The 27,101-nt window shown below is 37.6% G+C and overlaps 1 protein-coding gene across 3 annotated transcripts in view; it reads right to left on the reverse strand.

Annotated features, from left to right (window-relative positions):
• Positions 1-27,101, reverse strand: part of LOC108696263 (cGMP-dependent protein kinase 2) — a 100,598-nt gene that overhangs the window by 38,936 nt on the left and 34,561 nt on the right. For all 3 annotated transcript variants that reach the window (XM_041568869.1, XM_041568868.1, XM_018225466.2), the window contains exons 5-8: positions 14,274-14,379; positions 7,613-7,676; positions 4,824-4,901; positions 614-708 (exon numbers count right to left, since the gene is read on the reverse strand). In XM_041568869.1, coding sequence (XP_041424803.1) covers positions 614-708; positions 4,824-4,901; positions 7,613-7,676; positions 14,274-14,379 — 343 coding nt within the window. The remainder of the gene's footprint in view (positions 1-613; positions 709-4,823; positions 4,902-7,612; positions 7,677-14,273; positions 14,380-27,101) is intronic.

The raw sequence follows: 27,101 nt of genomic DNA on the forward strand, positions 1-27,101 counted from the left end.
TGTGCTGAATATACTTTTTGTCTATGGTTTTAATTACAAAAAATGCTGTGTTATTTCGTCAGCAAACTTAAACTAATCCATGTTTGGTCCTTAAAGGTAGATAATTAGATTGCCTTTGTTTTGAAGTAAATTGGCTTTGTTATAGAGTAAAATACATTTTAAAATCAAGAAAAATACAGAAAACAAATTTTTGTGGTAAAGGTAAAAAGTATGTCCAGCCCATGTACTATTCATTGAATTCATGTTGAAATTGCATTTATTATCCATTTTCCACTAGAGCAGCAAAAATGAACTGTTGACAGCCATGGGTAAAACTTTCCCAATTTTACTACTTTTCTGACCTTTACAATATCTCCTCATTTATATCTTCTCATTTTATCCATTCTTTCCACATACTGTATATCACTGCTTTCTTCATGCAGTTAGTTATATTTTTCACAGGCATGGATATGCAGCCAAAAAAACAGGGCACCTGTTGACTCCACCGAATTTTGCTAAAAAAAAATGACAGCTAAAAATACCCATCAACTCCAATATATTTTGCTCAAAAAAGTTGCTGAGATAAAACACCCATTGACTCCAATGTATTTTGCGCAAAAAGAAAAAAAATTACCTAATCAATGCTTTCTCTCCAAAATAGTCTCCAACTCCCAAAGTCTTAATTTCTTGTGGTTCCTGAGATCCTTCCACTGCTTGTGTAACACACACCTGGTAAAAATACAGTTCAAATACTTAATGCAGTAACGAGTGAGATATATATATATATATATATATATATATATATATATATATATATATATATATATATATATATAAATGAACACTAGTATCTGGGTCACAGTACTTGATAAAGCAAATTAGAACATGTATATGTACAGAGGGTCCATTACCATTCCAAACTTTTATGGTTTGCAAGTTGTGGACAGTTCCTGTGCAGGTCACACTTAAGGGCAGATTTATTATTACTTGAGTATCAAATTTGGGGGATTTAAAGGTATGGGATATATACCAGAATTTTCAAGGCTTCGGGTGTAAGTGCAAGAGTAGAGAGTACAGGATCTATGATCCAGAATTCTTAGGGCTTGGGATTTTTGCAGGTTTATTATGTAATTTGGAAAACCATTGCTGTAGGATACTAAAAATGTAAACATTAAGGAGCAGATATATTAAATGTTGACTTGAAAATTCGAATCAAACTCAATTCAAGTTTTTTAAATATTGGAATTGGATTTTTGAGATTTATCATACTCTGGCCCTTTAAGAATTCAGATTTGACTATTCGCCATCTAAAAACTTCCGAATTACTGTATAGGTCAATGGGAGAGGTGCAGTGACCAATTTGGAGCCTTCCTGACATTCGAGTTTTTTTTGGAGAAATAACTGGAATCAATTCAGATTTGAGTTTTCGAGTCTGTAAAATTAGTCCAAGTTTTACATATTCCATTTTATTAATAAATAGTCAAATATTCGAATTTCGAGTAAAATAGATTTCATGTGAGTTCAACGCTGGATTTCGTGGGAGGGCGCCACTGGGCCGCGTTATCCTAGCGTCCGCCCCCTTCCCACGAGCATGCATTCTCGTCTGCACCGGAGTGTTGGGGAGCTGCTCTCCCGCAATGCTCTCCAGAAAGCGGATGAGCAGCATGCCGCCCCTAATATTATGTTGCCCCAGGCCTTTGTGGCCTCACCACAAATCTAGGCCTCTGTGAGTTAAAAAAAACTCACATGAATTTAAAATTCGACCCTTGATAAATGTGCATCTGAATAAAAATAGGATTATTTTGTCCTCAGTATGAATTTATGCAGCTTCCATCTGCATTTTATGAACCCTCACATCCTAACTTGCTCATCATTCAGAGGAGCAAAGTATAGAATGGCAGGAGGCACAACATGCAGTCAGGGTTGGACTAGACCATTGGGTGAGTGGCACACAGATGCTGCTGTGCCGGGCCACATTTAGTTTTTTTAAAGGGGCCAACTGATCGGGGAGCGGGTCTGGGCCGGTGGGGGCCCATGAGGGCCGAGACTCAACAGTTTTTTTCCCGGTGTCCCGCCAGCCCAGTCTGACCCTGCATGTAGAAGAGAGCTGAGTGTCCTAATGCTGCTCTCTGCACCAAGTGCTGGATTTTTTATTCTGTGCAGTGACCAGCAACCCAGGGGCACAAGTAAGTGAGCACTAGGGGGCATACTCTTGCACTTGCACCCCCATGTGTAGCAAATGACCCTTATGGTGTTTTTAACCTCACAGTACATCTAGACATAAGTTATCAAATGTTGAGATATAAGCACATAGATGTTTAATATTAATACATTAAGGGGGTTACTTAAGTTTATCTCATTTTTAATGAGAAAACAAACCAAAAGTATCTCCGCGTCCACAAATTTAACTAATGTATCAGTAAATCTTCTTGAAAAAGTCTGGGGCGAAAAAATTTCGTAACAAATTCTTGCGTCAATTTAAATGGTACGGTTGACTGGTCTAAACAAGTTTTGGCTGGAGTATTTTTACATTTTTTGCAGCTTTGGGATATAATAAATCACTAAAAATGTGAGGTTTTTTTTTTCTTCTAAAAATTCCAGTTTTCTTCTTTAAAAACTCGAAAAATTTGAGGTTTACTAAATGCACCCCCTAAAATGTACATTAAATACTAATTTAGAGGCGCTTGAGCATAGTGGACCAACAATATGCAAAGCAATACAAAAAGTGAAGCTTGTTTTTGAATGTATTTTTCCAATGCTTTTGTCTTCGTCAGCTGACTATACACGTGCACACAGACACACAACAGCGACAATTTTCTGTGTGTAAAAATATGTAAATCACATACTGGAAACAAGAAATCTAACATGTTTCTATTGCAATTAACAGGTTTCCAATTTCATCCTTGAGGAAACTGGTTGGTATTGAAAAAGAAGCAATGCCAGATGTGCCACGAACACTTTGTTTCCAGGCCTTCCCTTGGGCCTGCACTTGCAGGTCTATTCATGCCTTCTTGCATCCCTTATTTCCACACAGACCTATCATCAGCTGCTGCTAGCTTTTTAATTACTTAGATTAAGAAGTGGCAGATCACTGGCACGTATGAAAGCCAAGTACATTTAATTTGTATCAACACCAGAAGGAACTTCCCTACAATATAAACACTTTTGAAGTCCATTTTAATACCACTTGCTGCCAAGTGATAGATTGTGTAGGGAAACTGAATCCTACTTGTTATCTCTCAGTTGGTGCATAATGTTTGTAAACATGAAAGGTTTTAGGCAATAAGGACAAATTGTTACATTTAAAGGTTTCCTACACCCAAAAAAAACCCAAACCAGCCAGTTAATAGAATATATGTATATGACAATTCTTTTAGGTTTTCCTTGAATATTCTTTGTTTTCTATTCGCTGCAAAGCTATCTTCCAGATTAAAGGCATAGTGACATGATCCTATATTAAACCTAAAGCTGCTCCTGTTTGCCCCCTTGCCTACTCTCTAAATAAACTCACGTCTTATTAAACGGTGTTGATCTTTGAACTACAGTTTAAAGAACTGCTCCCGGGTTACATGGCTCCAGGAGGACGGAACAATGTTCTGATAGCTGCTGTTTACATGTGTTCTCCAGCCTACCAAAAATTGCACCGCCCCCCTTCCCATGATCACAAAGGTGCTCTTCTTTAAACTTTTTCAGACAGCAGCACAGGTTAGTAATCAGTATGTTGGGCCAAAATCTGCCCCGGGTTCACCGTGACAGCCAATGCATAACACAAATATAATTAAAAACAGAACATGGATGGGTCTGCCGTTTTTCCACCATTGTTTTTCCACTGGCAAATAAAAATATGTGTGCCATGGGCCTAGCATTTAGAAACCTGAATATATTGTGATGATTAAAAGGTAGATGCATCGTTCTACTCCAAAATAGGTGACAAAAAATAATGCATGATTAAAATGTAAATCAATCACTAAAAGTCAGGGGAAAAAATTCAAAAAATGAAGTAAATGTCAAGGAAGCAATTTCTAATAGGTGTCACTGTGCAGGTTACACAACACGATATTTAGAAAGGAATTTCTGATCTATCAGCAGACTGCTACAGTACCAACAAGGCCCTAGCTAGGTACCCTAGGATAAAGGGCAGTTCATATCCCAGATATTCATTCTCTCTTCTTACATTTTTATATTTCTTTTGCTATATTTCTCCTCCACTCGCTGTAGTAACAGAGTAGGTTGATGACACACAAGACATTTTGTTCACTGTGTTCCTCCAGAGCAGGCAATAAAACTCCCTAAAATACATTTGTATTGATTGCTGAATCCCCAATGGTAAAACATTTGAATTGCGCAAAAATTACAGGAGTAGGCAATTTCACCATTACACTATTCAAATATTTCACTAGCAGATTTTTAGATTTAGACATTTGGTTGCCTACATCGAAAATTTAGCTCAAGATACGAAATGTCCCATGTGCCATCCCCCTAAAACTAATTGTATTTTTCCTAGTGGAAACCCCCCTGAGGTGTGCTCCTCAGTGTTCCCTAGGTGGAGGCACTGCACTGTAAATCCCAGTTCCCAGTACTTTTCATAAGCAAAAGGTAATCAGAGCTCTGGATTGCCAAGGGTCAATTGCTATTTAAAGAGACAGTAACCAAATTAGGGTTATATAATGAAAATGAAATACTGAAAGTATATATAGCCACTTGAGGGTGTCTAACTTTTGGCACCCCAATTAAATATGCCTTTCCTTCTCCTTGAAAGAAAATAAAAATGGCTAGTGTCTTATACAAAAAAAATATAGACTATTATTAGACATTGCATATATTTTTAAATAACCCATTCTTACCTTTCCTTTGGCAAGAATGAAAAAAGTGTTACCCTCTTCACCTTCTCGGATGATATAATCTCCTTTGTCATAAAAATCCTGTCAAAAGAAATATGATAGAGAAAGCTATCAGTGTTCCAGTGGGAGCAGGAGAGCTCTGTATATAGAAATATAGATAGGGTTTCCTTTGCCTTTATCTATGTAGCAATCTAGCACTGCTGTACTTGAACACATGAGATTAGTGCACATGGAGGCCCTTCTGCAATCAGCAGATAAAGCAAACCTGATTGCAAATCTTTCTGCGGACTGATCTTGATGCTAGGAATCTAGCAGACGAAGCAAATAAAATCAACCATCCTACACTAATTTATTTTACAAAAATAATGTTCTTGATATTATATTGTAAGTCATTCCATTTTCCAAAGCAGGATAATTTTCTCTTCATTTGTACTAAATTATCTCCCCCAATTTAATTATGCAAATAATCACTGAAAAAATTATTTTGCCATTTAATTGCTTTTCTGATTATCTTGGGGGCAGACAGCTGTGACATAGCTTTTCAGAAGCTGAAATGCCAAATACAGAGCAAAGCTGAGCTAACCGTGCCATGCAACTTATTTAAAAGAAAACATATCCCTAAAAATAAATATGGGCAGAAAAGCTGTATTTTAAATACTGAATTGATCAACTTTTCATTTCTTTTTTCATTTTATAGTTTTTTTAATTATTTGTCTACTCACTCAAATGGGAGCCACTAACCCCAGCAGCCAAACAACTATTGCTCTCTGAGGCTACAGTTGTATTCTTAGTATTACTTTTTAATCCTTATGTTTATATTTAGGTCTTTTCTTTTCATATCCAAGGCTCTAATTCACGCCACTGCTTGGTTGCTAGAGTAATTTGGAGCCTAACAACCAGAGAGCTGTTGAAATCCTAAACTTGAGATCTGCTGAACAGAATGCTAAATAATTCAAATTCCACACATACTGTAATAAAAGGCGAACATCCCCGTTAAGGCATTTAAAGTTCTGCACAAGGGCTCAGTGTCAGTGACACTCACATTCTTAGTGTAGTCTGGGCAGCTGTTAAGAAGCTAAGCTTAGGGGTCATCACAAATCATTGAGTAGAAAATTAGGTTCACATGTTCCAGTGCAACAAGGCTGATTATTGCATTATTTAATAACCTGCAATGCTTTCTGAGATGCCATGCAATGACAATCAATTTTTTTTATTAATCAGCCATGTATCAGGGAACTTTCCAATTGTCTCTATAAATAGAATTTATTGTAGTCAGTACCTAAGTTCAGTACCTAACAGCAGCACAGAGCATATGCTGTGAATCAACAGAAAATAACTACTGGGGCACCTTAGGATTCCCTGACCTTCACTGCTAAACAGCTGTGGTAGCCTTGGGCTGGTACAGAATCTCAAACGTGCAGCATTTCTAGCTACTTCTTTGTTAACCTTAAATTTCTTGAATGTCTTTATACATGTAGATATATACATATGAGGGTGGGTGTGTGTGTCTGGAAGGGGTCTGGCATTAGGATCTAACCATCAATGAAACCAATGGAGCATGCTACAAATTCCTATCGCAAACCTTTTTACTTGATGTTGCAAAGTAAGCAGCATACTACTAAATGAGTGCAATTCTAGAGCAGATTGTTACATTTTGTTCTGCCGTCTAACAGACAATAGACATCATGTTCCCTGAGATTGTACCTAAAATAATTACATAAATAACGGCACTTTTGTGAAAAAAACAATACCCTTATGAAGTACAAAGTTATGTCCATCCCTTAAGAATTTAACAAAGCATATACAATATTCAGTTCAGCATCCCATTCACTGAATTATTTGCAAGTGTCAGATGGAGAATGAGTCATTTGCTTGGTGAGGGACAAACAATTAGTCAAGCAACAGTGCTCTCACCAGCTACTAGATTGTAATTGCTCTCTTTATTCTTGATGAGAAGTGTGTTACTCCACTGTGTCAGCAGAACTCCACTGCTGCACTCTAAAACCACTAGAATTTTAATCACATTTATTCTTAAGGCGCACAGAATGTGCTTGTTTGAAATTCTGTAATTAAATGAATGGACAACCAATTAAAGCAAAAATTTCCTGACCAGATTGCCACTACTGAGTAAAATGAATATCTTAATCAGATGATGCCACACATTTAAGTCAACCCTCATCATAAGTACCTACTTAGCAGACTTTATACTGAATTTATGGTGAGCTGATGAAACTGATTAGAGCATATGTGTCTGTGTGTAAGCCTTCTTTATCTTATTTATTGTTGGATGTGAGCTGCTATAGTATGCCAATCCACTCATTATTTTCTTCTTTCTCATTCAGGGTTTATGGTTAATTATAAAAAGCTGCAATTCAGAAGATAACTGTGCTTCTATTAGAGATATTCAACTATTGATTTAAATTTCCATATACTGTCAGCTTCATGCCCCGTACCAGCCATATTCTGTTGGCTTTTATTGTAAGATCATATGTATCCTTGAAGAATTCAGGATCAGTATCAGCTGTTTTATATGTTTGTATTATTTGATTAGATATATGGAAAACCTTTGTTTTGGTTAACTTTTCTGACAGTGTGAACATGCATCTAGAATTAATTTAATAAAATCTTAAAATCTGATGTTTCCAATATTAGAGAGCAAGCATGTTGAAGGTAGGAATGGGAGCTTTAAATATTTAAGGAATCCATCCCTATCCACATTAATCCTATAATCGGAAATAACCAAAACAGAGTAGATCCTTTATTACTTCTGAGGCGGGTAATAGAATACGTACAACTTCCAGGCAGTCCACAATCTTGGATAACTTTTCTTCAGGCAAGTCTTTTAAAAGAGAAACACTGGAGAGAAAAAAAGAGGCAAAAAAAGTTATTTTCTAGTATATAGGATTTTTGAATAGACATTGACAGCACTGTTATTCATTCTCTGCTTCCTGCCTCTGTTAATATAGATTTTCACCCACTCTCTCTCCCTCTAATGTCGGTTGTCCACATTCGTTAATGATTTCCTGAGAGCCAGAGCTGCTTACTGACAGAGACTGGATCATATCACAGTGGCACAAGACTCTTTAACTGTAATATAGAAAGACTCCCACTGTCCCAGATACATAAAAATCACCCCAGACTCTCAGCTAAGTTAGAGTATTTTGGTTCAGTGCCTTGCAATTGTCTTCAATGAGTTTAGAGAACTGTTAAATTAGCCTGTAGGGGGTCATTTAAGCAAAAAGCTGCATACGACTCATACACTTCTGCTCTATTCTTGCAGTCAAGGGTTGCTTAGCTTTGCTACTCTGTTGTAATCGTTATATGACCCCCCTTCCCCCTTATACCCCCTGGCTCTATCTGGCACTGCTAATGAACCAACCCATCACATCTATAACGTCTTATCCGCCAAGTTACAATATGTAGCTTGTAATGTGTTTCAGCTTACAGAGAGAGGAGGAAGGAAACATAGGAAATCATTAATAAATGCAGAGGGAGCTATAATGCAAACAGAGTTTACAGCTAGCTACTGCATTACAAAAGGTTTTGGCTGGAAGGATTTATTGCAGATTTCTAATTCTTGAGATTCAGATGCATCGCTGCACTCTGAAAAGCTATTACTGGTAGGCAAATATTTTCTTAAAATTATTTACATTTTGTTTGTCTTGTCTCCATAGCTGGAATGTACAATTATTCGTTATCACAATAAAAAATACTATACTACTTACTATAAAATGTTATAAAATCCTAATGCTTGAAAGAAAAAGGGGAAAGTGCAAACTGGCATATATTGTTTCCATTCAGCTGAAGGATTTTGGATGGTACCATTTGATGTTTAGTAAGTAGACCTTTTAGCTTATTCTTTTTCATAGTGACATGCAATAAAATAAAGCTTTCGTTCTGGTGGTGCTTCATATTGCCCATTTCATGGGTTGGATCCTGTTGCAGGGTTCTAATAGACTTAATACACATATAAACATATACACATGCAAACAGTATCTCTGGTTTCTAAGAGCCTTTCCCTGCCTGCCCTACTCAGCATGAAGGGTAAATATGTAATACACCCAAGCAACCTCTAACGCAGGTAAGCTAACAGGTAAATTAAAAAATTCTATTTTTGCAACAGCTGCTCAGAGCCCACTGAGCATGTGCGTGTCGCAGACAATTTCCAAGATGGTGACTCCCTGTGACAAGTTTGAAGTCCTGAATCATTGCTGCTATTGACAAGCTAAAAATTTAGGCTGGTGCAATAAGTTCAGTATATAAAACATGGCATTTTTAGCCCTATTCATTTTTAGGGTTTAGTTCTCCTTTAATACTAATACTATACCTTAAGTTAGAATAGGCGTTCCCTGCAAAAGGTCATTCCCTGCACATATGTATGCACCAAACATATGTATAATGTAAAAGCAGTATGTAACAATACTGTAGTAATTCTGCTATATCCATACACTGCCATATCCATATCCTGCAACTGTTTATTCTGGTAATTCTGCTATATCCATACACTGCCATATCCATATACTGCAACTGTTTATTCTGGTAATTCTGCTATATCCATACACTGCCATATCCATATCCTGCAACTGTTTATTCTGGTAATTCTGCTATATCCATACACTGCCATATCCATATCCTGCAACTGTTTATTCTGGTAATTCTGCTATATCCATACACTGCCATATCCATATACTGCAACTGTTTATTCTGGTAATTCTGCTATATCCCTACTTGTATTTGTTAACCCCAATAACTTTTGTCTGTCAGGCCTATTCTACTTTAGTTCTTTGATAAATATCTAAAGCACACATCTGTGTCCCCTCCTCCGTGAACAAGAGATATTTTTATAGCCCCAAACCTGGTTCTGGTGTCTGTAAAACTCTGCCCTTTGCTAGCTATTTAATTGATTAATTGATTAATTAGGCTCTGGTTTTCCCAATCAGCTACATATAAATTCAGACACAGTATTGGGGATGGCACTCGTGTCTGGGGCATGGCACGAGTGCTAACATTTCCTAAGTGCTTAGAAATGACAGTTAAACAAGGCAGTTTGACAAGGCAAAAGGAACCGGATTCCCCTGCAATCAACAGCGAACCATCTGGGATAAGAAGAAAACAGATTTGCTTGTACCTGCTAGTTTGTTACTTCTTACTCCAAACATGCTTTATCCTGCATTTCTCCTCCTTTCACTCTCATGCTTCATAAAACATTTTTCACTACCTCCTCCATCAAATCCCAGTTCTATACAAATTTCAGCCTCTCTACTCTCCTCTCCTTCCCTCTCCACACATGAAGTTTATAAAGTACTCTGTTTAGCTATTCCACAAAACTCCTCCTTTTCATACAAACCAAGGGCTTATAAATCCCACTCTCACTTAGTCTATCTTTCCTTTCTATTGCTGGCAGCTGGGGACATTTCCCCAAACCCTGGCCCTTACCCCATCCCAGTTATATCACGACCACGAGCTCCTTCTCTCCGGAGCAAATTCAATCAGTACAGAACACTTACTCCTATACCCAAAAACCCAGTTAATCTTTCATGTGCTCTCTGGAATGCCAGATCTGTTTGCAACAAACTCACCGCTATACACGACCATTTCATTGCAAATTCCTTTAACCTACTTGCGCTTACTGAAACCTGGCTCTCTCCTACTGACACTGCCTCACCTGCTGCCCTGTCCTATGGGGGCCTACACCTTACTCATACTCCTAGACCTGGTAACAGACCTGGAGGTGGGGTAGGTTTGCTTCTCTCTCCCCGCTGTACTTTTAAAGTTCTTCCACCTGTTCCCTCTTTATCATTCTCCTCATTTGAGGCTCACTGCATTAGGCTCTTTTCTCCTGTTTCACTCTGCATTGCTGTTATATATCGACCACCAGGACCAACTGCACAATTTCTGGACAACTTTGCAGCCTGGCTTCCTTATTTTCTTTCATCTAACATCCCATCCATCATATTAGGTGACTTTAATATACCCGTTAACAACATTAACAACTCTTCTGTCTCTAAACTTCTTTCACTAACCTCCTCCCTAGGCTTATCTTTGTGCTCAGACTCCCCCTCTCACTCCAATAGTAATGCTCTGGATCTCATATTTACCAGACTCTGTTCAACCTCCAATTTTACTAACTCCCCATTTCCCCTCTCTGATCACAATATGCTCACATTTCAACTCTCACTAACTCCCTCCTCACCCCCTGCTATTCCCCAAACACGTACTTACCGTGACTTGCAAGCTGTAGACGTGTCACATCTCTCTTCTTCCTTTGACTCTCTTCACTCTAATATCTCAGCCATCTCATGTCCTAATGAGGCTACCTCTGTCTACTATAGTACTCTCACCACTGCCCTAAATGAGCTTGCTCCTATAAAAACTAAACGTTCTCGACCCAAACCACTTCAACCTTGGCATACTGCTCATACAAAAGCGCTCCAAAGACACTCACGTGCACTTGAGCGTCGCTGGCGCAAATCCCGTTCAGAATCAGACTTTTGGAGCTACAAATCCGCCCTGCGCTCCTTTAACACCAGCCTCTTCCAAGCCAAACAAACATACTTTACTTCACTCATTAACTCCCTTTCTAAAAAACCAGCACAACTTTTCTCCACCTTTAACGCTCTCCTTTCCCCTTCTGCACCCCCTCCATGCACATCTGTCTCTGCTCAAGATATTGCTGAGCACTTCAAAAACAAAATTGACACTATCAGAAGGGACATTACACTACTCAACCCCCCTAGACTTCCACCACCCTCCCTGCACACTGCCCAGTCTCTCCTGTGCTCCTTCACCCCTGTCACTGATGAGGAAGTCTCAAAGCTTCTGGCCTCTTCTCACCTTACCACCTGCCCGCTTGATCCAATTCCCTCGAAACTTCTCCGCAATACCAATCCTTGTCTAATCAAAGCCTTAACTCACCTATTTAATCTTTCACTCTCAACTGGACTGTTTCCTTCTCAACTAAAACATGCTCTTGTCACCCCCACTGAAAAAACCCTCTCTTGATCCCTCCAATCTTGACAACCTCCGACCTATCTCTCTGCTACCTTTCATCTCTAAACTACTTGAGCACCTAGTCTACAACCGACTTACCTCATTCCTCTCTGACAATAACCTGCTGGACCCCCTACAATCTGGTTTTAAGCCACAACACTCCACGGAAACTGCCCTGACTCGACTAACTAATGACCTTTTAACCGCTAAAGCCAACAATCATTTCTCACTACTAATACTGCTTGACCTCTCAGCCGCATTTGACACTGTAGATCACCCTCTCCTCCTCCAGTCCCTCCAGTCGCTTTGCCTTCGTGACACAGCCCTGTCCTGGTTCTCTTCTTACATCACCAATCGTTCCTTCAGTGTCTCCTACAATGGAGTATCATCTTCTCCCCTCTCCCCTCTCTGTCCTGGGACCATTACTATTCTCCCTCTATACTTCCTCCCTTGGCAAATTAATAAATTCGTATGGTTTCCACTACCACCTCTATGCTGACGATACTCAAATCTATCTCTCATCTCCTGATCTCAACCCAGAACTCCTAACTCACGTCTCCTCCTGCCTGTCCGCTATCTCTACCTGGATGTCGCAACGCTACCTTAAATTAAACCTCTCTAAAACTGAAATGGTTCTCTTTCCTCCAAGAAACACCAGTAGCATCCCCGAAGTATCCATCATAGTTAACAATTCCACTATCACCCCCTCTCCCCAGGCCCGGTGCCTTGGGGTTATCCTAGATTCTGCCCTGTCATTCACTCCTCATATCCAGTCACTTATTAAATCATGTCACTTCCACCTAAGGAACATATCCAAAATACGATCATTTATCACCCAAGACGCTGCCAAAATTCTTATTCACTCTCTCATCATATCGCGTCTAGACTACTGTAACTCTCTTTTAATTGGCCTCCCCCTCCAGAGACTGTCACCTCTCCAGTCCATAATGAACACTACTGCGAGGCTCATACACCTCAGCAACCGCTCATCCTCTGCCTCGCCCTTCTGTCAATCCCTGCACTGGCTTCCGTTGCCTTTCAGAATCAAATTCAAATTAATGACACTGACTTTCAAAGCACTTCACAACTCTGCTCCACCCTACATCTCTGAACTCATCTCTATATACTCACCCACTTGCTTACTTCGCTCCTCTACTGACCTGCTACTCAACTCTTCTCTCATTACCTCCTCACATGCTCGCATTCAAGACTTTGGAAGGGCTGCACCCCTCCTCTGGAACGCTCTCCCACGATCTGTCCGACTTTCTCCCAACCTTTCTGCTTTCAAAAAATCTCTGAAAACGCACTTCTTTCGAGAAGCCTACCCTCACTCTGCTTAACTACCAAACGCAACACCACATACAACACCACATTTCTCACCCACTTACTTCGATCTTGCCCACTCCCACACCTTGTGTATTACTCCCTTCCCTTTAGACTGTATGCCTATGCATAGGGCCTTCCTCACCTCTTTGTACCTGTATTGATTGTGATGTTTGTTACTCCATATATTCTATGTATGTAATTCATGTGATGTAGTTGTATAATCACAGTTACTTTACAGTGCTACGCAATATGTTGACGCTATATAAATACATGTTAATAATAATAATAAAATACAAATATAGGATCCATTATATGGAAACCTATTATCCAAAAAGTGCTGAATTACCGAAAAGCCATCTCCCATAGACACACCTCCCAACATTTTGGAAATAAAAAGAGGGACAACTGTTTTTTGACCATGCCCATTTTTGTGGCCACACCCCCTAATTACCATGTTCATTTTACAAAATTTGGCAGGTTATGAAAGTGTGAACATATTCTGTGTTTTTTTTCCAGTTATTACAGTTTTGCTAATGAAGGTGAATTGCCCTTTCAGCTGTGAGTCTAAGTTTTCCCAAGAGACCAGTTTATCTAAATTGTGACAATTACTTATTTGCTTATTTCAAAATTTATTACGAAAGTATCTTAGTTGCACCTGCTGGCTGTTCTGGGCTCTCTGCCATGCCATAAGCCAATTAAATTAGAAACTTTTTTTGGCTGTTCAGGGCAGAGAAAATCAGGACTTTTCAGTACAAATGTTGGACTGTGGGGTGAGCTGTCAAAAGTGGCACTGTCCCCCTGAAAACGAGACAGTTGGGAGGTATGCATAGACGCAAATTTTAATCAAATAATTTACATTTTTGAAAATGATTTCCTTTTTCACTGTAATAATAAAACAGCACCTTTTACTCTATCCCAACTAAAATTTAATTAATCCTTATTGCAGGCAAAACAATCCTAGTGTGTTTATTTAATGTTTAATTGATTTTTAGCCGCCAAAGTATGGATATGGAAAAATCCCTTATCTGGAAAACCCCAGGCATTCTGGATAACAGGTCCCATACCTATAGCAAATCAGCCACACTGTGTTCTATATAGTATGAGAATCTGTATTATAAAAATAATGGTCCAACATACCTGCGAAGGAAGCTGAAGTACTCTTGGTGCTGGGCCTGAGCTGAACTCATCATAATGTTCTGGAAAACCTGCCTGTCCAGGACCCAGATTTTTGAATCAGTCACAGCTGCAAAGCAAAGATATTGGTGTTCATGGTAGCGTTACATGACATAGGATTACTGTAGGACTTTATTTACAATCTTTATACTGGCCAATGGGTTTAAAGAAATAGACCAACATTCCAAAACTCGGAAATGATAAATATTACAGTGTCACCTGGGTAATCTAGAGATTCCTAGCAGCCAGGGAAGTGATTAACAAACTGACACATTAATTAAATCATTTACAAGTTTTACCAATGTGTCATATTTTTTTTAATGCTTTGAACAATTGAACTCTATTCTCTGTGCATTGTTAAGCCCCAAAACTTTTTGGTCATTGTGCTCAGAAAGAGCTTTGTACTCAGGAGTCTATTATTTCAACCCACTGACACCCCTCTGTCAAGGTGCGGTGCAATGTGCAGGAATTGGCTAATACTGATGCAACTCTTTGCACTCCATTCTGCAATTGTGGTTACTGGCAGTGGTGTAACTATAGAGGAAGTAGACCTTGGGGGGCATTGGGGAAAAGGGAGGCTGATTCTTCTATGGTGTTCAAATTCCCCTCCTTGCTGCACTTGTTACGCCCCTGGGTAATAGTTGCAAATTTCAGAGAAGCAAGGTACAAAACTGTCCTAATATGTTTTGTCAAAGTGAACATACTCTACCCCTTGTTTATATAAAATGCAATAGCAAAACTATAAAGCTCACTTTAATTATTCAAAGGAAACAGTATAATGTACTTTCTATTCCACTAAAATAGATATTTAAAAAAAAAAGCATAATTAAAACAAATAAAAGTATATATGGTGTAAAAGAGATAAAACAGCAGTACTTTAACTATTAAAGGAACAGTTCAGTGTGAAAATAAAAACTGGTTAAATAGATAGGCTGTGCAAAATAAAAATGTTTCTAATATAGTTCGTTAGACAAAAATGTAATATATAAAGGCTGGAGTGAACAGATGTCTAATAAAACAGCCAGAATCCAATTTCCTGCTTTTCAGCTCTATAACTCTGAGTTAGTCAGCGACTTGAAGGGGGGCCACATGGGACATTTCTGTTCAGTGAGTTTGTAATTGATCCTCAGCATTCAGCTCAGATTCAAAAGCAACAGAAATGACCCATGTGGCCCCCCTTCAAGTCTCTGATTGGTTACTGCCTGGTAACCAGGGTAACCAGTCAGTGTAAACTAAGAGAGCTGAAAAGCAGGAAGTAGTGTTCTGACTGAGACGTTATATATCAAATCACTCCAGCCTTTATACATTACATTTTTGGCTAACTAACTATATTAGAAACATTTTTTATTTTGCACAGCCTATCTATTTACCCAGTTTTATTTTTACACTGAACAATTCCTTTAAAACCTTTTGCAGGGAAATTAAATAGTTTTATAAATACTGTTCTAGAGTGCACTGTAATTTCTCAATGTAATGTTCTAACTAATGTGCCAGTACACCCACTTCAGGAAAATAATTTCACAACTTCATAGCTCAATGGGGCCTATTTATCAAAATTTAAATTTGCAAATTTAAAAAATATCTCAAAAACTCAATATCAAACTTAAATGTGCCCTTATTTATAAAAAAAAAACCCAAAACCTATCATCTCAAAAACTCAATCACAAACATGAAAAAACTGAAATGCAGCACAAACTAAATATAGTTATCATTTGCAATGAGTTTACTAACTTTCAAAAAACAAGAAACATTTAAATTGAAAAAAAAAACCACTTAGATTTTGCAAAAAGCTGCCAAAGTTTTAATTTCAAAAGCCTGTTTGGGTAAAATGACAAAGATAGTTTTTTTCATCATGAAACCCTGCAGGATTATTAAACTCCTGTGGGATTTCCTTAAAGTTTGGCTAAAAGTCACAAGCAATCTTAAATTGGTCCCTAAGAACACAGAGACCTTTTTGCATATTATGAATGACACCTCATTTTGTTATAATGAATGCCCTTGTGTTCTCTGGAAACTTTTACTGGTCAGTAAGGCATCCAAGAGTTCATTCATGTCACCTAAAAGTGACAGATATTATAATCAAATGAGCATAAAACACTCTATATATAATACAGGATTTAGAATAAAGATGTAATACTGAACAACCTACAGTATTTTAGAGTTTCAAGTGTCAGTTTTGCTATTTATCATGGTCAAGTTGTTTAGTCATTAAAAGGCAAATGACCAGTGTCGGACTGGGACACCAGGGGCCCACCCAAAAACCTTTGACCAGGGGCCCACCAATTAATCTTAGACCAGGGGCCACTCTTAGTACTATTTTTCTTCCTCTCCTCACTCAACCTCTATTCTCCTAGTCTCTTTTCTTTACATACTATAATCTATTTTCCCAACTATTTAGCCTCTTTGTTCTTTGTATCCTTAAATCATCTATTAAGTGCAAATGGCACTTTGAGTTAAGCTGTAATGTTCCTATTTGCAATTGTTCGAAAACAATTTACTCTAAAAACTACCCAAGTGGAAACTTCTGAGTGGTTTATCTGTTTGCAAATCCCATAATAGCTAGAGAAGGTGTGGGAGCATAAGAACCTGATGTATATGGTGATTTGTTCAATCATTTGTTTTGAACAGTTACTGAATTGGCTTTCATAGAAATTCACATAAAATTTATTTATGAATTCAGCATAATGCCTAACAACAGAGGGAAGAATACAAACTTTAATGGCACAATGTGCTGGCCAGTCAGAATCTTATCATTAGGCTGTTTTTTGTGTTGTTAGGAGGAGTTGCTGCTTTTTAGAGTTAGGAGATATGTAATGAAAATATCAAAATTGATAAAGATACTGTACTTGGTGAAGGCCAACTGATTTCTTCGTACAACACCAAAAATGGTTGTTTTTTCTCATCTTTAGGGCTTTTGACAACCCCTACTATCGAGCAGTCAGAAAATTATTCATGTTTTATTTGGTTGTGATATACTAGCAAGAGAGGGGCTGTTAAAAAAAGTGTTTTAAAGTAATATCATGTAGTGTTGCCCTGTACTGGTAAAACTGATCTGTTTGCTTCAGAAACACTACTATAGTTCATATAAACAAGCTGCTGAGTAGCAATGGCAGAAATTGAAAAAAGGCTATATGGCACAGGTTAAATAGTGGATAACAGATAACATTATGTTCTTCATAGCTTATCTGCTATCTGCTGTGTAACTTGAGCCTTTTCTCCTTTGAATAGCTGCCCCCATGGCTACACAGCAGCATATTTATATAAACAATAGTAGTTTGTCTGAAGCAACACAACAGTTTTACCAGTGCAGGGCGACACTGCATTATATTTGTATTAATTTAAAACAAATCATTTTTTGATGTTACTGTTCCTTTAAGCAACGGACTTGATGTACTCTTGGGATTCCATTCAAGACTTTTTCTGCATCTGAAATTTTAATTAGAGTTTCACAGCAGAATTTACTTAAAGTGCATTTACTTGTATGTAGCAGTATGACCAAATACTTGTATCCTCTACACTTACCGTATTCATATTAAACCATTGGCTTAAATGGCCCAGTGCTGAGTGAAAGGCTTAAACATTTCATGACGCTGTGAATGAATGAAAATTTGTTTGGTCTGTTAATCCTAAGCAAATCAAAATAAGAATGAACTTGTTATAATTAAGAAAATAAATACAATTGTAATGTCAATCCAGGCACTGGAATTTAATTTTAAGAAGTGATAGGAGAAGTGAGGTCTGCTCAAACTTGGATTCAGGAATAAATAGTTGTGTTTTAGACACGCTCCTGTTGCACTTGCTATCACTTCATCCATTACGCTGCGCTTATTTCTCCGGTTGAGACAAATGCAGAAATATTATCCTCGCTATCTCCATGTTCTTTCTTCCTTAGCAATCTTCTTGGCTCTGTGAATTCTAAGATGATCTTATGTTTTTCTGCCCTAGTTAACAATTTCTGGGCTGTGAAATGTCATCCTCAAATCCTTTATTACAGCAATGTGGTCATATTGTAAGAACCACATCCTTGTACTTCTTTTACTGTACTTTTGGGACAATACAGTATCTTTAGTTCTTCAAATGTTAGATTTTCACTATACTTGGAATCATTTTACTTTGAAGGCTTTCTCTCCTTAAAGTACATTTTTATGTACAGATTTTTAGTGTGATTTTTCTAAGAATAAGATCAATAAATAGATGAAAACGTAATTTACAGAAATTAGACTTGCTGCTCTAGCTACCTATAGAGAATGTATCAACTATAGACAGCAACATGGCATCTGGCATTCTTACCAATAAACGTTATCTGAACTGTAGCTCACCGATTAATTGCTTAATGGTAGTCCTGCTGGGTATCCTGTGTTGATACCCTATTGAATTGCTCATAAAGGGTTAGAATTAGTGATGGGCGAATTTATTCGCCAGGTGCAAATACGCGGCGAATCCCCGCGATTCGCCACTGCCGAATAAATTCGTGAAACTCCAGCAAAAATTCGCCGGCGTCTAATAAAATTGGACGCCAGCATCCAAAAACAAACTCCGGTGTCAAAAACTGATTTTTCGCCGCTTGCGAATTTCCCTGGAAAATCGCAATTTTTTCAGCGAAGCGAAACAGCCAAAATTCGCCCCTCACTAGTTAGAATGCAGGACAAATCCGCAGTCTTAAGTCTGCAAAATTCTTTTATTGGGGAGTGAATATCCAAAGTCACAGTAACACAGTATCTATCTATCTGTCTGTCTGTCTGTCTGTCTGTCTGTCTGTCTGTCTGTCTGTCTGTCTATCTATCTATCTATATATCCATCAATATACTGTATATCATCATTCTAGTCGGTTTAATTAATTGTGTTCACTGTAGGGTCCAAATCTCTATTCATACATTTTAGTCTTCCTAATCTGCCCATCGCTTTCAATCTTACAAAACCTAGCCCTGCTAAAATCCTTTCCAAATTACTTATTCAAGATTCCACATCAAATCTTTGTAATTTGCACAGCATCCCCAATCATGCTAATTTCTAACAGCCCCTAAAGACTAAAACACATTTTATCAGAGGTGAAGGTGCACCTATTGTGCTCATTCATTTTGACTGTCAGTTTGAATGCTTTCATTAAAAAATCACTCAGCATGAATATAACACTGCACAGTGATTTACCAAACTACCTGTTGAGTTGTATTTTTTTTCCCACAAGCAATTGCCATATTTATGACATGCAGACATTACACCATCTGAGATATCTCAATTCACTCCCTGAATAACTAGATGCCTTTGAGGGAACTGGGAGTCACAAGGCAATCTTGGAGAAAATGAAAGAAAAGAATAAGACACGATAGTAGTTATGATGTAGGGAAGAAAAGAATGGAAGTGGAAATGACTACACTAGACAGAAGATGGAATATTTAAACTGGCCACAAGATTATATACCCACTAGATGATATACTATATGGGTTGAATTCATTATCCCATAATCTGTTACCCAGAAAGCCCTGCATGCCAGCTACCATAGAGTCCTATTTAAGTAAACAATATAATCATTCTGACAGATTTTTGTCCTTATAAAAATTAAACAATACATTGTACTTTATCATAACTTAGATATAGCACAAATCCATTTAGTTTGTTTTTGAATTAATGTTATTTCTTAGAGGGGTTGTTTACCTTTGAGTAAACTTTAAGTATGACATAAAAGTAATAGCCTGAGACAATTTACACATGGTCTTCATTTTCTATTTGAATTTTTTTTTTTATTAATTCACTTTAAGTTCAGACGATCTCGAGTTTGGAGTCTTGTTGCTAGGGTTCAAAATACCAACAGAGACTGGTTTGAATAGGAGACTACTATATAAATAGGAGAGGACATGAATAGAAAGATAAGTTATTAAAAGTAGCTATAACAATAAAATTGTAGTCTTGCAGAGCAAAAGTTTTGTGGCTACTGGGGTCAGTGATCCCCATTTGAGTCAAACAAAAGCAAATACTTGCTTTTAAATTATTATTATTATTTTTTTTAAATAAGGAACAATTGAAAAATTGCTTTTATTGACCATTCTATAACATACTAAAATTTGAACCACCCTTTTAAGGTATCATGCTCTGCAATTTATTGTACAAAATATGTCCCAAGTTTTTTTGGATATTAGATCCCATACCTGTATAACCTTTAACATAAGGAAACCCAATCCCTGTAACAAAAAGAGCAACAATATTCTCAATTCAATTCACTGGAACTTGTAGGTTCAACATAACTAAATAAATATTTATACATTTATACAATTACTACTATTATTATCTGGAATGCTTGAGATCTGGGGTTTTCCAGATAAGGGGTCATTATGTATTTTGGATCCCCATTCCTTAAGTTTACTAAAAAGCATTTAAATATTAATTAAACCCAATAGTATTGTTTTGTGTCCAATGTGGATTCATGTAGTCCAATGAGTCTCAAGTACAAGGTACTGTTTTAATATCAATATTAATTAATGTTTAATATTAATATTACAATTTTTTAAAACTAGAATTATTTGCTTAAAGAGGGTGGTTCACCTTCCAAAGAGTTTTTTCAATTCAGTTATTTTCAGAAATAAAGACTTTTTCTAAATTGCTTTCCATGTTTTATTGTTGACGTATTTTTTTCAAAATTTAAGTTCAAAGTTTTATGTTCCTCTCTGGTGTTTTCGTCTGGCAGCTCAGTAATCCAGGGGCAGATTCTGAACTGTTACCATTTGCTACATCAGTTGATACATTTCTCAGCAGCATCTGTGGAATATTAGCAATTATTGTAACAATTCTAGCAGCTGCTTTTAATGAAACTCAGGGATTCTGCTCAGCAGGGTCAAAGATAATTTACAGTTACAGAGTCTTACATCCCCCCCCCCCAGAGCTGCTTCAGAAAGACATAAGAAGGTGAAAATGAACCTTTGAATTGAATATTAAAAAAGGTCAAAAATAGAAAATATAAAGTCATTGAAAAGTGTTTATTTCTGGTAAATCTAAAAACAGCTGAACTGAAAAATGTGTTTGGAAGGGAAACTATCCCTTTATAATGGTAGCTTTTTGGATAATGGTTTTCCAGTAGGGATGGATCATGGATTCAGTTCAGGATTCGGCCTTTTTCAACAGGATTTGGCCAATTCTGTCCTGTCTGAACCAAATCTGAATACTGATTTGCATATGTGAAGTAGGGCCTCCACATTTCATTTTTTAAAAAAGATTACATTTTCATATTGTCTGCCATTATATGTCTTTATCTGTATCTAGATCTCCCTTTTCTACATTGTTTCAATGGTTGTAGGTCTCAAAAAACTGAAACTTGTTTTTTTATTGGTTTCACCTTAATTACTTCTACCCATAAATATGTATATATATATAGCTTTTGAAGGTGAAGGATGGGGTTTGATATTTCTGCATTACATCAAGCACGTTTAGCAACCCATTCGCCGTGCCCATTTTCTCCAGTCACCGATTTCATTTGACGGGTTTAGCCGGTGACTATATGGACATTTGAACCAACACTTGGGGACTTTCTTCACAGTTCTGAATACTCTTTCTTTTTTGCTTTTTTATTTTTTATCGTTTTTTGAAAAAATTCTTTATACACTGACATTGCTCAATTGGGTAATTTTAGATGTTTGATGTTGTATAATTTATGCACATGGTTATACTTATGGCGCTGTTACACCTTTACCATTTGATATTGGAATAAGTAGAAATTAACACAATTAGGGTTAACACTATGTGGAATATATGCTTATTTACATACACATATTAAGTATATTTTGGGGCACCTCAGTGATCCCCAGAGTGGTGATCCACCAGCTAACATAATTATACATCACCTTTTAGTTTAGAACAACCGTTATGGATAGGTTATGGATAGGTTGTGAAGGATAGGTTGTTAAAACAATCATTTTACACTTGCCGCTTCTGAACTCTGCACACATAGGGGCACATTTACTTAGCTCGAGTGAAGGATTAGAAGGAAAAATATTTCGAATTTCGACCTTCTACTTCGACCTTCGACTTCGAATTGAACGATTCGAACTAAAAATCGTTCGACTATTCGACCATTCGATAGTCAAAGTACTGTCTCTTTAAAAAAAACTTCGACCACCTACTTCGCCACCTAAAACCTACCGAGCACCAATGTTAGCCTATGGGGAAGGTCCCCATAGGCTTTCTAGGCAATTTGAAGTCGATGTTGAATTCTAGGATATTCGAAGTCGAAGGATTTAACTTCGAGGGTCGAATATCGAGGGTTAATTAACCCTCGATATTTGACCAATAGTAAATGTGCCCCATAGTATGCTCCAATGCAATATTTTCTTTATTTTATTCATCGCTATAGGGGGCGCACAAAATCAAGACCTTTCATCTACACTCATCATTGTTACTTTGTAACATTATCTATACATCTTAACATAGTGGTGTGAAATATTTAAATAGTTACAAATATGTTTAACAATTGTTACAAAGTTTGTTCTTAAGCATCTCCTTATCTAGCCGAACAGGGGAGTTTTTATAATGAAATTGTCATTTGTGTATTTTTTATATTTTTATTTTGGTGCATTAACATACTTTCTGTATTTTCAGCTATACTATTCGACGCTTAGTAATGATGATAAATCAGCCAATTAACTTTTCCCGCCATCATAGGTATTTAATGCATTGTTTTTTGTCTGTTATTACTTTGAGAAAGGCCTTGAAGAGCAAACAAGTCATATTACTAAAAAGTCATATTACTGAAAAATCTATAATGATATCTAGTCTGTGTAGGATCTTCTAAACCTAGCTACAGATCTCATAAACCCACAGTAGCATGACCCTGACCACACCAGACTTTTTATTATTAATAATATTATTATTATTATTACTACTACTACTACTACTACTATATTTCTTTCAACTTTTTTTTAACTATAAATGCATATTAATATATAATTTAAAAAAGCTTAATAAATCATTTATACAATAAAAGCAAATCTGCCATGCAACATGATAAAAAAAAATGTGTTGAGGGTAGATTATTCTAACAAAACTGCTCACACAGCTGGAAGTACTTTCCTCACAATGAAGCATTGCCGTTATCTCATTCTATGAAAAATCTCCTCATAGTAAAGAAAAGGTAAAACCATAAGGGCAGATTTATCAAAATTTGTAATTCATTTTCATTATTTTCTTTTCAGAGATGTTTTAGAACCTTCTAGTATTTTCTTTAGTTCTGGGTTATTTATTATTTGTCAGTTGCATTTTTACAAACATAAAAGGATTTGTGAATATTTTTCGTAACTTGTGCAAACCCCCAGAGGTTTGAATTGAAACAAACTCCAAAGAGCATCCAAAGGTGGTGACAGGATACGAGAATATTAATATCTAAAAAATCTGCAGGAACCTGGTTTGTAATGTAACTACATTTTTCATCACAACCTTATAGAATGACTCTTTAGTCCGCAATCATGGCTTTAAAAACCAGTCTACTAAGAGGACTTAGCTTGAGTCAGCAAAATAATTTGTCAGTGGATCAATTTATTAACTGAATTTGGGGTAAGTAACTGTAATGATACCTGGTGGTCTAGTGGTGTGGTGGGGAAGCCTGCCGGTCTCCTCACGGGGATGCCCACATTCTTCTGTTTAGTTGCATTTATATTTTGGCATGCACATCTGATGTCATCACGCTTGGTGCGAAATTCAAATATTCAAAAGGCGCCTTGTCCTTTTATCTCAGGTATTTTGTGAGAAAGTTCCTGGGTGAGCTTATTATCTGGTTTCCTTGACCCTTGCCTGTCCCTGACATCTGCTGATTTGCTGCCTGTACCAAGCTTAGCCTGTTACTGACTATTCTTCTGGATCCTGAAGTAAACGGATTTGAAGTGAAGCAAGTGAATTTCTTGTTTATTTAACCCATGTACAAACAAGATAAGGGCAATATTTTGGACCCCACTGGGACCTTTATCAAGCCTGATAAAGGGCCCAGTGGGGTCCAAAAAGTTGCCCTTATCTTGCATGTCAAATCAGTGTGCTGCCGGTTTATTTTTGCATTGGATACAGGACCTGTTGGCTAGGAGAAGGTCATCCAGGTGAAGCACCTGACACCCATATCAGGTGTACATCAGAAGGATGAGCACTGCAAATTGGATAACGTATTTAATGATTGGTTTTGACCCCACCTGTGTCCTTGACTACGCTTCTGGTTCCTGATTCCATACTGCACTCATTGGTATTGAACCCAGTCTGTTCCCTGAAAAGTTCAGTGGAGATCATAGCAAATTCTTCACCATTCAGGAGGCCTGTAAATTACATTTTGGGTTCCTACCTCGCTCCTTCCCCACTGACGAGTCCAGAGCAAATTTTGTCATCACCTTACTCCAGGGGGACCCACAGCTGTGGGCATTTACCCTATCCCCTTCTAAGCCAACCTGTCACTCTCAATACCTTCTTCAAGGCCATGGCTATTATTTACAATGACCCTCATCATTCTGCCTCTGCAGACTCAGCAATCCGTAATCCTGTGGCTAGCTAATGCTATCAAAGATAGACTAGTTAATTTTCCTGCTCTGTTCTCCCTTGATTCCTTAATGCACCTCACTATACAAATAGACAGGAGGCATCAATCCCTGCTGTTATCCCTTATAATATCCCCTCAGAGTTGGTACCCAAATCTGAAGTTTCAGTCCCTAGGCCTTCAGAGGAACCCATGTGATTGGGTTTTACCCATTTGTGCTCTAAAGAAAAGGGCCATGGGTGGGCTAATGTGTTGTGTCTGTATTGTGGGTATACAGGGCATTTTCATAACACCTGTCCCAAGAGGCTGGGAAACAGCAAAACCTATGCAGGTCTGGGGAGTTCTGTTTAGGTCATGCTGTTACGATTGAAGCTCTTTAGGTTGTGGGTTAGTGCCTTCCCCATCCAAAGATCTTATCAGGTCCATTGGTTCTAATCATTCAGAACAAAGTTTTTTCTTCATTATCAATTTTCCAGCCTCTGATTTCCATGCTGACCATCTCAAACATCAGTTTTATGTTAAATTCCCTCGTAAGCCTAGAGGTCCAGTGGCACCCTCTAGAGGGGGGTAATGTAACGATACCTGGTGGTCTAGTGGGGCGGCAGAGACCCCGCTGGTCTCCTCATGGGGACGCTTGCATTCTTCTGTTTTGTCAAGTTTTGGTACACGCGTCCTTTTATTTGGTGTGCCGCGTCTGATGTCATCATGCTTGGGGCAAAATTCAAATATTTAAAGGCGCCTTGCCTGTTTTTCCATTGCCCAACTTAGGTCTATTGTGAGATAGTTCCTGGGTGAGCTTATTGTCTGGTTTCCTGTTCTTGACCCTTGCCTGTTATTGACTATTCTTCCAGATGCTGACTTTATACTGCGTTTACTGATTGGTTCGACTCCGGTCTGTGTCCTTGACTACACTTCTGCTTCCTGATTTTGTACTGCACTGCCTGATTGGCATTTAACTCCATTTTAAGTCTGTTCCACAACTACATATGCTTATTCTTTCCCCATACTTCCTGACACATGTTCCGGTTCCCTTGCCCGTCCAGAACCCTTGCCTTGGTTCTCGAACTATAAGACCTGGCAGCATCCGTGTAGGGAAGGACTCCTCCCGACGTGAAAGGCTGCTGTTATTGGCAGAAGCATGAACCGTCACCAGAACCTTGTCATTTGTTCTGGGTTTGGGATACAGGATGTGAAGGTACCTTTGAACTTTGGAGTCTGTGGTTGCTATAAAGTCAAATCCAAAAAGACGCCATCTCAAACCTGTTTAGGTCATGTAGAAGACAATTGCAGATGTCCCTAAAGTTGTTTCTTCACACCGTGATCTGCGCTGGATAAACCGAAAAAGTCTAGTTTTCGCATCGAAAATTCAATAAAATTTAGTTTTCGGAGCATTAATCATACAATACAAATTGACACTCGATTTTGTTGTCGCTTCAATTTGTTTCAAGAAAAATTATCGACAAATTAGTATAACTTGTGGAAGGGAGTTAGGCTAAGTTTGTTTTCAGAAAAAAATGTGATGAATTTGAGTTGTAGTAAATCAGCCTCTTATTATAAAACTTTGTATACGTTTACTCCAATTCACTATTTTTGGTTTAGATCCCCTTTAAGGAAAATACCTCCAATCCTGTTTTCTATATAGTTCCTTTCTTCCAAACAAGGTGTTACCAAATGAATGTCACTGACAATAAGAGATGAGTAGGCCGTTTGTAGTTATCTTCACCAAAACATTAAGGGGGTATTTATCATTCAAAGGTCGAATCAGTGAATTCTGGGTGAACAACCTATAAAACTTGAATCAACCGAGTATTCCATAGGAAAAAAACCACGAATCACTAAAATTGACCGAATTTTTAAGCGAAACCGACCATCGTGACCTTTGATGCCCAATATTCAACATTTTAAAAAAAAAAGTTTTGCCAAAACAGATACAACAACATTTATAAACAACTGTGTGATATTCTCACTTATAAACCTTTCAGATAACCAATTAATATATTACTTAAAATGTATGGAAATAAGTCTAAGGGATATGTGTTTAGAATTAATTTGAAATGCAGAAGAAAACTGGAATGCAATTTGAAATGAACACCCAAAATAGCCATTTCTTTATGTTACAAGGAAATGCCACCAAATCCTCTTTCTGTAGCAGAAAAGAATGCAGAGTTCCCTATGTAAAGCTCATTCTCCAATCAGACTTTATAAGTAATGTTACGTGCATGTCCCCCTAACAAAGAATTTGGACAATCAGTTTTTGATGTAATTGAGTCTCAGTCAAAATAGAAAGCCATTTAAATGAT

This window comes from Xenopus laevis, chromosome 7L (genome assembly GCF_017654675.1).
Source record: "Xenopus laevis strain J_2021 chromosome 7L, Xenopus_laevis_v10.1, whole genome shotgun sequence".
Taxonomy (NCBI): Eukaryota; Metazoa; Chordata; class Amphibia; order Anura; family Pipidae; genus Xenopus; species Xenopus laevis.